Genomic DNA, 12,337 nt, shown 5'->3' with positions numbered 1-12,337 from the left:
ATTGAACTCTGTAATTATGCTTTCTTGCCTTAAAATCCTAATTTTTTACTGGATTATCAGTATGCAAGCTATAGCTACTTTGAGCATTAGAAAACTCTTTTGTTTTTAAGCTAGCAATTTTTTTCAGTCAGCGTCTAGTCCTTCAAATCAACTTTAACTCATGAGACAGAAAATGTATTACAGATATGCATGTGAACTAGCAGCATGCTTTACAAGAAACAGAGAATGAATCCATCTACCTGCTTTTTTATATTGTGGTTAGTTATTATTTTTTCATCAAGTACAATAAGCAAGTAGGAGTAGTTTTCTACTCAAATAATAAGTAAAAAGTTTAAAAGTAATCATAAAAATAAGGTATAAATTAACTAGGGTTGTAAAGTTATCTAAGTAAGTGCTATTCAAAGTGTTATCTGACATAGATGCCAGTCTGCAGACCATTTATTACTGATCTGCAGTGAAATAAATGCAAAAAATAAGAGTAAATGTTTAGAAACACTTAAAGCAAATTGATAGAGTACTTAGTGTCTGTTTAACAATGAAAAATGGGGACTTGTATTTTATGTCTTTAGTTTTTGCATTTCATTTTTCTTGTCAATCATTTTTATTGTATTTTTTAAAGTGTCACTCAACAATAAACTTGTGATTTAACAACAACAACAAAGTAGATGGCTTAAGAAGGAATGATTTAATTGCTTGAGGTTTGGATGACACATAATGATTCTGTGTTTGGATAGATCTGTCTGCACTCAGTAATGGTTAGTAATTCAGTGTGAAGAGAGATGTATGACATCATAAAACCAAAAAAAATGTAAGAAGACATAATTATAATATCTTAACATTTATTTTTGGGTCCACAGGACAGGCACATCATGGACAGGTACCATACATCTCTCCACCAATTCACCTTGACTCTGAGCTAGAAAGACCCCCTGTTAGAGGTGAGTTGTATTCTTTTTTTTTAGTTTAAAGAAAAAGAAATTTATTCATTCTTTGTTGAAGACAGTTAATTAAATTAAAGATAACTGTAAATACGTATCTTACAATGCAGTGCCTATTTAAAAAACAGGAGGAAAACGGTGTGTAAGGAACGTAATAACAGAAAGAGTAAGTCTTATTTATAATAAGATGTGAATATTGTTTTGAGAAATGTTTGTAAACCAAATAAGAAATGAGGATCCATAGTGGAAGACTAGTTGAAAACAAACCTAGATTTAGAGATTACCAGATAACCGTTACTTTTGTTTATTGGAAATTTCTTCTTCTACTATCCTTTTTTATTTTAAAATAAGTTAAGATGTCTTAATCTAAGTCATATTGACAGATTTATTTCCTTGCAAAGTGATATCTTATATTTTATTATTCCTTTTAAAAGTCATTTTATTATTAATATGATAATTTAGTTTTAAAGTATATAAATTAAAATTATGTATTTAAATTGATGTCATCTGTTTAAAGATTTTTAAAAATAACTAATCATACAAAATAGAAGTTAAAAGTAACATTTATCTCATAATCTAAATACAGAATTTATCTTTCTACTTTTAAAAATTAATGATTTTTAAATGTTTTATAATGTTCAAACTAATGTAATAATAGACAAACTTTTAATTTTATAAATACCAAATATCCTATGGTTAATTTTTCAGTTTAAAGTAATATGGTATATTTTCTTTTTTTTTTTTCAAAGGGGAACATAGCTTTATTTTTATTTTATTAACATCTTTATTGGAGTATAATTGCTTTACAATGGTGTGTTAGTTTCTGCTGTATAACAGAGTGAATCAGCTATACATACACACATATCTCCATATCTCCTCCCTTCCACCCCTCCCTCCCACTCTCCTCACTTTGTCCCAGTGGCATGGTATATTTTCTTATACTTTCAATAGTATACAACAAAAGTCATTAGATCTGACTTTTATGAACATGTTTTCTATACATGCTATTTCTTCTGCCAGGAGTCTCTTACCTTTTCTTTTCTACCTAGTAAGTTTCTACCAGTGTTGCAATGCTCTGCTTTACCTTTAGTTCCTCTGTTAAGTCTTCCCATGTACTAGGCAGGAGCTAAGTACATGCCTCTGTCCTCCAAATATCCCCTGTGCTTGCCTCAGTTATTATTCCTAAAACACTGCATTTTATTTTTCAGCTTGAATGTCCCTTTTTCCTTCTGTAAGATCCTTGAGGGCAAAGAGTGTCATAATTATTATTTCTCCTCCAGCCACTGGTCTGTGCTTGGCGCACAATAGGAACTCCTAAAATGATTTCTAAGTGACTGAAAGTGAAGGTGACAACCTAAATTGTGAAGGATGTATCCTCATTTTTCAAGAAGAAAACTGAGCAGGGACAGTAAGAGAACCTTACAAAGAAGAAGCAGAATGAACCAGAATATGTTATATGTGAAAGTTGTGATTTTTTTTTTTTTTTTTTGGTACACGGGCCTCTGACTGTTGTGGCCTCTCCCGTTGCGGAGCACAGGCTCCAGACCGCACGCTCAGCGGCCATGGCTCACGGGCCCAGCCGCTCCGCGGCATGTCGGATCTTCCCGGACCAGGGCACGAACCCGTGTCCCCCGCATCGGCAGGCGGACTCTCAACCGCTGCGCCACCAGGGAAGCCTGAAAGTTGTGATATTTTTAAGGAAATGTTCTTGAGTGCACAGTAAAATGGGAGCCGTTTTAGAGGAAGAGACTGGGAAGATGTAATGAGGGAGATTGTGAAGGATTCTGTGTCTCATGCCAAGGAGTTTGTACTTTATCCTGGAAAAAAATCATAAAATATTTTTAATTTTTAAAAAAATTTTCCTAAGTTAGTGGGGTGTTACATCATAACAGAGTACGTTCTTTTTTTTTTTTTTTTTTTTTTGCGGTACGCGGGCCTCTCACTGTTGTGGCCTCTCCCGTTGCGGAGCGCAGGCTCAGCGGCCATGGCTCACGGGCGCAGCCGCTCCGCGGCATGTGGGATCTTCCAGGACTGGGGCACGAACCCGCGTCCCCTGCATCGGCAGGTGGACTCTCAACCACTGCGCCACCAGGGAAGCCCCAGAATCAGTTTTTGATATGGGAAAAGTATCTCTGAAATCAGTGTAGATGATGAAAGATTGACAGAGGGAAGCCATTTCGGTAATCCAGGTAAAAGATGATTGGGAAATTAGTTAGGAGTGTGTTGGTGGCAATGGTAGGGTCCGAGAAGTGTTTTGAAGAGACATGGCATTGGCTGAACTGATACAGGGAAAAGAGCAGAAATGCCTCTAAGGTTTCTATATTGATTAACTACTTGGATGCTTATGACATAATTTCTCATCATGAGGAAGAGATGAATTTTAAATGGATGCCTTGTTTTAGACATGTTAATTCTTAGTAGAATGTTGTTCCCACCAAAGATGGAGACCTATTTATGCAAGTTGGTGACTTTAATATAATTCAATTTTTCAGACATGATCCCAGTATGATTTGGGAAGAATACTATAAAGTCATGGGTGTGACAGTGTAATAATCGACTCCAAAAGTTAGTGGCTTAAACAGGAAACATTTTTATAGTTCACAGAGTTGGTTGAATCGCATATGTGCTGACTTGACTGAGGCTGGATGTTTAGTAGTTAGCAGGCTGGTTGGATTTTCAGGGGAGGAAATTCATTCACATGTTTGGTAGTCACCTTGATGTCATCTGCAGTGATGGCCATATGGCTCTCATCTTCCAGCAGGCTAGCCCCAGCTCATTCCCATTGTGACAGGATTCCCTGCAATGAGTAGGAAAGTCCTAAAGTTCAGGTATTGTTTAAGACTCTACTTGTGTCATGTTTGTTATGTCCCATTGGCCAAAGCCAGTCACACAGCCAACCCTAGACTTAAGAAATGGACTCCATCTCTTGATGGAGGAACCACAATCCAAAGGACCATGGAAGGAGAGGAATTTGGGCCATTTCAACCTACTGTAGCTAGGCACATAAAGAGAAAAATAAATTTAGAATGAAGCAAGACAAAAATTGAGTGATAAAATGAAGGAATTTATAGCCAATAAACTTAAACTTGGGAGTTCTAGACCTTTCTTATCTTTAATTTCCTCAACTACCACACAGAAGTTCAGAAATAAGAAATCCTCACAGTGTCTTTGTGAGGATTAAGGATGATACAGAATAGAGTCTGATATCTGGTAAGCCCTAGATAATATGTGGCTACTACTATTGATGCGAGCTTTGGGGTTTGCTGTTGTGACATACGGGAAGAGTCTGGGCCTTGGAGCCAGGCAGACCTGCAGGACCTTAGGCAGCTTCTGTCTATCAACTGTAAAACAAGTTTTTAAGGATGATTAAGTGAAACAGTTAGTGTCAAGTTCCTGGCAAATAACCTGACATAAACTAGACCCTGAAGAGTTAGTAGGCAAGTAGGCATTATTAAGAGCTTCACTTTAAAGCGGCATCATCTTAGTAAAAGTAGTGATGGTATTGACCTGGTGAAGAATGATCTACTAGAATCCAGCAGTGATCTCTGCTTTATATCTATCTCAAATTGTGCTCTCTACCTTAGAAGAATTGTCTTGATAACTTCTAGTTCTCACATAGTTCCTCTACATGCATTGACCCAGAGACCCTCCTAAACTACTGTGATTAATGCAATTGCAGTTATAGTCATTAGCTCATGTGCCATAGTCCCGTAATTTTCAAAAAAAAAGAACATTTAATTGAATAAATAAAGAGGTTTGTATAAATCACCAAAATAACATTGCAAAAGATCTTGTGCTTTTTTTCTTAAAACTATCTAATATTTTATTTAAAAACAAATATTGGAAATGGTAAGAGTTGGCAATATCATTGCTTTGGAACCACGAAGTATTTCCTTTCAACTTTCAACTCTCACCCCTCATCTGCATTTACTGTTTCTAATTATAGTGTACATTTTTGATATTTAAATTACACAAATGACCTGTACATTATCTATATCTATGTACAGAGAGGGAGTCTCTCATGTATATTATAGGTTTTGATTTGAATTTATACAATAAGATAAATTAGGTTCTTTAAATACTTTGAAATACTGTCTCTAATAATTTTTGTGTGATTATATAGCAATATCCTTTGAACTACCTGAAAAACCACATTAGATATCTATTTTTTCTATTTTTCTACTATAATTTTATACATATTGAGAAAATGAGAGCTATGTCTTGATAGTCCCCTTCCCCCACTGACCTACAGTTCTCTGTATTCTCTTTCTTTCCCTCCCTGTACCAATTTCCACTAGTGTACATGCATGTTCATGTTTTAGAAATTATTGCTTTATATATTAATTCCCTGTGTATTTTACAAACTTGACTATATTTTCATAGGAAAATCATACTTAAGCTTTTTGATATCCATCAAGAGAGCAATACAAAACAATGTTTAAAATGTATTAATATAGCTATCAATATTAGAACAGGGAATTTTTCAGTAGAAAGTATGAATTTTCTAACATACAATTACATATCAGATTGCTTCAGATACTTTGCCATTTTATTCTGTTCTTATCTCAAATATTTTGGATTACTTGGTACCTTTTTTTTTTAACAGTGATTGTGCTTTGAATATTTGAGATAGTGAACTAATTATTGGTAACTTTGGAATTGTTTTTTAACCTCTATTTTAAAAAATAATTATATAATTATTTTTCAAAAAGTATATGTGACATTTTCATTTCTTTTTCATCCCCTTAAGTTCTATATGTAGCTTTGGAATCATTTTGCTTTTGATCCACATGTCACCATACTACCTCCTTTCTATTCTCTTGATTTCTTTCACTTTTGCACTCACTTTTTAGGGAAAAAATATTTTGTGAAATTGATGCACTTGTTTGTCAAAATGTATTTCTTTTCTGGTATTGTGTATTTTAATTGTGACCAACATGCTCTTAGTAACCATATGGAAAATGTAGTAACAAGTTACCAAATAACCTTGAAAAAAATGTTGAAATCTGTATTTCAAAATAGCTGAAGTATTTAATAAATTCAGTGGCACCTACGCCCGATGAGTAAATTTGAGAGATTCTATTGTTTAATGTGATCATACATGGCATTTGGTCACATAATTTATGACTGTGATAACTTTATATGCATTCTTCAACTTATAGATTTTATTACTGAATAGGAGTGTAAATTCCAATAGTTTACTAGTGCATTAATGTCACAATACATTACAAGGTAATTAACCAGAGCTGCCACTATAAATAGAAAAAATAGTCACAACCCTCACTATAAACTACTTAATAAAAATAAGATCCTGAGTCAGCATTCACCATTATAGTAATTTTTCTTCCCATACATCTCATTAATCAGGACTTTAAAAAGAAAATAGTTTCATCTAGAAGCACTATTATTTTTAAACCTTTCATTATTAAAACAAGTTTGTTACAATTTTGTACTTAATTTAATGGGATTATTATATATTTCTTTATGCAAATAAGTTCTCTTTGCTTTTCAGACATATTTCCCAATTTTGTGTGTTATAACTGAAATGAAAGTCTACTTTGTTATTTTTGTAGCAGATTTGTAAATCAGCACAATGGAATTCTTAGCAGGGCTCATTAGAAGTTGCAGTTCTGAAGGACATGTGTCCTCACCAAGGATCCTCTGTCCCTAACCTTTAGTTTGCTTTCTAACTACTCACAAAATACCCTACCCCAAAATCATGTCTGTATTACAAACAGAAGCACTCAATGAAGGTGTTTGGGTGGGAATTTATTTTGGAAGCTGAATTAGAATCCTAAGCAGAGGTGAATTTTGAGACTCAAATATACCAATTGAGGCACACTCTTCAGTTGAAACTCTGTTGTTTTATTTTTGGTTTGCTTTTCTTTCATTGTTTTTCTATACAGTTTGTTGACAGCCTTAGCAGTTAATGATAGAACCCTACCTATGAATTCTTCACACCATCACTAGCAATTCAATTTAGGTAAGTTCCTGTCAATAACCAAGAAAAGACATTAACTTCTGAAAAATGTCCTCCATTTTATTACTAAGGATGATACTTTGAATATTTTGCTACATAAAAGTTTGCCAGTTACCAGATACATTCCGCCTTCTAATATGGTAAACCACTAGTAATAAAGCTGGTGAAAACAGTACTGTATTTATTCTGTATAGTAATGTGTATAGTCTTCCTTTAGGTAGCATCTTATGTTTGATCAGAAGTCTAATACTAAATGCTAATTTATACAGTTGCTAATTGTTGACAGTTACAATTTATACTCTGAAAAAAATCTAAAATATTTGGGCACATTTGGAAAACTGTGTCTATTTTTTTAAACTTTTTTTCTATAATAAAATGAGTAATATAAACATGGTTCCATTGGCAGATAATCAATGAACTAGAATAATGCCAGGCATTAAGTTTCATGTGCAAACATAAATTACATTCAGCACATCCACACACTGACAATATTTTTTTAAGTTCAGAATAAACAGATGGTCCTGCCTGGTGCATATATATTAAAAATAGGCTATAGCCAAAGATTCAGCATCACAAACTTGAGACGTTAACAAATGATATTATTTAGTGAAATATAAAAGCATTTGATGTTGATTAAAATAAAATAGGAACAAGACATCTGGCGTTCTTATTGAGGAGTCTCCAGGCTTGTGCTTTAAAGTGCTGTGATGGTGTTTTTCTGACTTACCTGGTTAGCAGATATTATATGGTAGAACATAATTTCCTAGCTTTATTCACCCTTAACCCAAGGGAATAAAAATTAAACTTGCATATAACAGAGTACTTTGACCATGTTAAGTAAACACCCTTTTCCTACACTTGCAAATGCCAAGCATTTTTTTGCTGTGTTTAAGTACACTGTGAACACCTACAAGATAGAGGCAGAGAGTATAGCTTGTTATTATTAATGGTAAACACCACTCTCATTCATTAAGTATGCATCTTGTGTCAGACACAGGAAAAAATATTTTATACATACTGCCTCTCTTAGTCTTACAAGGATCCTATCACTTTTTTCATTCAGACTTCTTGGTCATCATCATTCTATTTCTAGTATCAAGCATAGTACTATCATACTATGAAGTAATACTTGAATTTGGGTTGAATTTAATTGAAGTTAAATTCTAAACTTGATGGTAAAATGTACGTTTTATTCAATATTGTTAGGAATAAGTAGGAGGGTTTTGTAAATTGTAACATACTTTCCAAATATAAGTTATTGTTGAAAAGCCAACATTTATCATTTGAAATAATTTAGCACACTCCTGCAGGCCCCTTGTGGAAAATAATTCGTGTGTTGAGAATAATTATTCCAGAGAGTAGTGTGATCTAGTAGTTTATCACGTTAGGTTCCTAGTCAGCTTGTCTTGGCATTCTCTCAGTGAGCCTGAATGAGAAGAAGGGAGCTTGTTTGAATTATCTTTCCCATTGGCTGATGGAATGATAGTCCTAGTATTCAAAGGGTATTCAGTAGAAACTTGATACTGTTGTGATCTGAACATTCTCCTTCAGGTTCACTGTGCCTACTGGCAAATCCAGTGATAATGATCCTTGACTTGAATATGAGGATTCCTCCATTGGAGCTGTTGTTCAAGGCAAGGGAAAGTCTCCGGGATTAAGATATCTCTAAGAAGCTATGACCAGGGTTCAGTTCTCTGAACTTCACCACTCCCCACATCTCCCAACCACTCCCGGCTTTCTGTGCCCCCTCCTAAGGTTGCTCAATGGCCCAGCTCTCCTAAGACTGCTACCACAGGTTCCAGTACTTACTTCTCTTTGTCTTATTTTAATTTGTCTCATTCAGATCAATGAGAGTAGAGCTGCTTTATCTTGTTGAGGGAGAAAATATTTAGTATTTTCTGAATGTCACAACTTTATGGTGAGGTATTGCTAGTCATTAATAATAATAATAATAAGAGCTAACATTGATTATGCAAATTAACCTTAAGTCCTATGTTCAAACTAAAAATTATCCATATGATCCCCTCTCTCCCAATTCCCAAAGAGAGCCAAACTTACTATTCTTCAGAATATTACAATAGATACCACCTTTTTGAGTTGACATGGTATGAACACTTAATATTTATACTTAACATTTGTGCCAAGCTCTATTCTAAGCACTTGACATGGATTATTATTTCACTGATTTCCCGAATACCATGAATCAGGTAGTATTATTATTGCAACTTTGTGAATGAAAAAACTGAGACATAGAGAGTTTTCTTTAACTTCATAAAGGTCAGACAAGTATTAAGTGTTGGAGCCAGGATTCAAACCTAGGCATCTGTAAAATCTGGTATGGAAGTTTTTCATTTATACAAGAGGAACCGTGACTTAATTTCTAAAACTACATACTATAGCAAGTATTTAGTAATGAAACATATTGTCAGCAAGCAATGAGAGATCTGACCATCCATAGTAGAGTATTTTTTTAAAAATTCTCACCATTTCCATTATTCATCTCTAGAACACAATATAAGTAGTTTGAACACTTATGTACTATTTACTACCCAGTGACAAATAAATTTTTTGTGTCTGTTGTCTTTTTCTATAAAATAGAATATCTTTGTTCTACTGCCACTCTGTTACTTTTTACTCTTTTCATAAAATGTCTCACTGTTTCCCTCAAAAGAGGTATCTAATACTGTGTTTTTCAGTATTCTCTCCCCAAAATGGTTATTTATGTAATCACCAGAAAATAATTTTTTACCTGTATACTCAAAATAATTGATTGAATACCAGGAGCAGACAGCAGGCTGATAGTTATATTAAGTGCCACCACTAGAGCCTGGGATGGGATGAAGAAGGAGTTGGCTTGACCTCCAAATATAGCAGTCACCTGCATCCCTACCTGCTAAATACACACAGCTATAAGGTTCCAATTATTTGCTGTACCCACACAACACATGCATACACACACACACACACACACACACACACACACAAACACACACACACACACACACACACACTACTCAGGAGTATCTTCTTTAATATAACAATTCTTACTTGACAATAGGTTTAGAAGATAGGTATGATAAAGATAAAATGTATGGTAAATTCTTAAAATGTAAAATATCTTTTACTTTTAGAGTCAGTTGCCTGAGATTAGATAAGATCTCTTTTCTCCAGATTCATCTTTTATACCTGGATGGTAGGGGTTGAGACTATTACAGATACAACCAATGTATCTATCATGAGAAATGAAGAGGGTGAGGATCTTGTTTTCTTAGTTCTAAAAGGCATATTTTTCAGTATGGGAAACATTACTTTGAGTATTATTCATCACATAACACCCCAAACAGCATTGCCTTCACAGTAAGAGACATTTGGCTCCCCCAATGCTAAGAAACACTTTTCTCTTTGTTAGTTATAGCTCTGGGTCCAGCAATTATTTCCAGTTCTTAACAATTCAGCAAAAAACAATTTCCCTAACTGGAGCAGATAGTCCTGTTAAGTTTAGTATCAGAGTCTCCTGGGTGGAAAAACATGGAAGTATGTAGCTTCAACTCTAATCCTCAGATTTCATCCTGATAATCTTAATTTGCTAAGTATTAAGTGTTGGACAAACCCAATAGCCACAGCAACAATCTCTGTCCCAAGATTTTTTAAGTATCAGATACAAAATATGATACTATATGTGAAAGTGCTTCATACCCTATAGAATGCTATACAAATATTGTTTAATATAATTTAGCAGCAATACTTTATTGCTCTAATCTAAAACTCATTATAGCTCATATAGATCAAGGAAATAAGTCCTCAAGGGAGTCTGAATGTTCTTATCCTCCTTAAATCCTATTGGCTTAATTATGATACAGTTTCATATTAAAAATAACCATATTTTTCCTGTGAGTGTCTATACATTTATTTTATTTTTTAAATTATTTATTTATTTATTTATTTTTGGCTGCGTTGGGTCTTTGTTGCTGCACGCAGACTTTCCCTAGTTGCGGTGAGCGGGGGCTGCCCTTCGCTGCAGTATGCGTGCTTCTCATTGCAGTGGCTTCTCTTGTTGCTGAGCACAGTCTCTAGGCATGCGGGCCTCAGTCATGTGGCACGCGGGCTCAGTAATTGTGGCGCACGGGCTTAGTCACTTTGCGGCACGTGGGATCTTCCCAGACCAGGGCTCGAACCTGTGTCCCCTGCATTGGCAGGTGGATTCTTAACTGCTGCACCACCAGGGAAGTCCTGAATGTCTATACATTTAAAATCTCAAACATGTATCAGACAATAAAGCTACATCAGCTTTTCTTTGTGCTCTCCTGAAAGACTAACTTACATTCAGTGTTCAGTGTTCTATGCAGCTGCATCTTATACATGGGTTAGATTTTGAAGTTAGGGGGTAAGGCCAAAAAAACAAAACATAAAACCCACCTTGAAAAATACTCAAAATTGTCTATAAAATATGGTTTATCCAACAGTGAGTTATTCCTCAATATCAGAAAATGTGAATAAAAAATACCTCAAATCTGTCTTGGGAATGGAGGTCCTTGTGTGATGAGTGCTGTGGAGAGACATAGAACCGAGGGAACATATCTCTGCTTCTCTAGTTACTCTGGGCCTTGCGCTCCTTGAATAAAATGGCAAATGGAATCTTCCCTCAAATCCTTTTTGAGTGAATATAGTTGAATTTAAGTCAAATTAATTTTGATGTGACTATACTATAGTGAATGCCTTCTATGTGCCAAGCACTCTACAGGGGACAGACAATACAGTGATGTACAGGAGAGAACAGCTGGACCTTACCTAGCAGTGGAGGAGGTAAACAATAGATCAAATACAGATTAAACAAGCAAGGTTATGAATAGGTTATGGTTAGAGCTATAAAGGAGATAAATAAGGTGGATGGTCAACCAAAACCATTCTAGGTTGACTATTGAGCTGAACTATGAAGAATGAAAGTGAGTTAGCCATGATTAAAGTTGAAGGATAGTGTAATCAAAGGCCCTGAAGTAGAAAAGCCATGGTGTGTTAATCCATTTGTTCACTAAGCAGATACTGATTAGGGCCTCACATGTGCCAGGTGTTGACGGAACTGTGCAGTTTATAAGTCTGCCAAGACTTCAGTTCTCATGAAACATACACCTTAGACAGTTAGAGAAACAATAAATGAACAGAAAAATTAACAAATAAGTGGATGTGATAATTTCTGGGACATAATGAGAGGGGAGACTGGGGATACAGGCAGAGTATTTAGGCAAGACTCAGATCATGAAGGGCCTTTTCAAGGAAAAAACAGAGCTGGACAGTAAAGGGATTAAAAAAAAAGTGTTTTTCCCCAGAGCTATTCAGTAGAGGAATAAAGACCCTGGGATAGAAGGGACATCAATTCCAAATACAGCACAAACAAGTGGGAACTTATACCAAGGAACGGTGT

At 35.0% G+C, this 12,337-nt stretch overlaps 1 protein-coding gene across 9 annotated transcripts in view; it reads left to right on the top strand.

Moving 5' to 3' along the window:
• The window catches only part of ADGRL3 (adhesion G protein-coupled receptor L3), an 854,596-nt gene that overhangs the window by 585,483 nt on the left and 256,776 nt on the right, over positions 1–12,337 (top strand). For all 9 annotated transcript variants that reach the window (XM_060148098.1, XM_060148094.1, XM_060148096.1 and 6 more), the window contains one exon: positions 858–938. In XM_060148098.1, coding sequence (XP_060004081.1) covers positions 858–938 — 81 coding nt within the window. The remainder of the gene's footprint in view (positions 1–857; positions 939–12,337) is intronic.

The sequence above is a fragment of the Lagenorhynchus albirostris genome, chromosome 4 (assembly GCF_949774975.1).
Source record: "Lagenorhynchus albirostris chromosome 4, mLagAlb1.1, whole genome shotgun sequence".
Taxonomy (NCBI): Eukaryota; Metazoa; Chordata; class Mammalia; order Artiodactyla; family Delphinidae; genus Lagenorhynchus; species Lagenorhynchus albirostris.
Note: the sequence above shows the minus strand (reverse complement) of the source record. Positions and strands in the feature narration are given on the sequence as shown.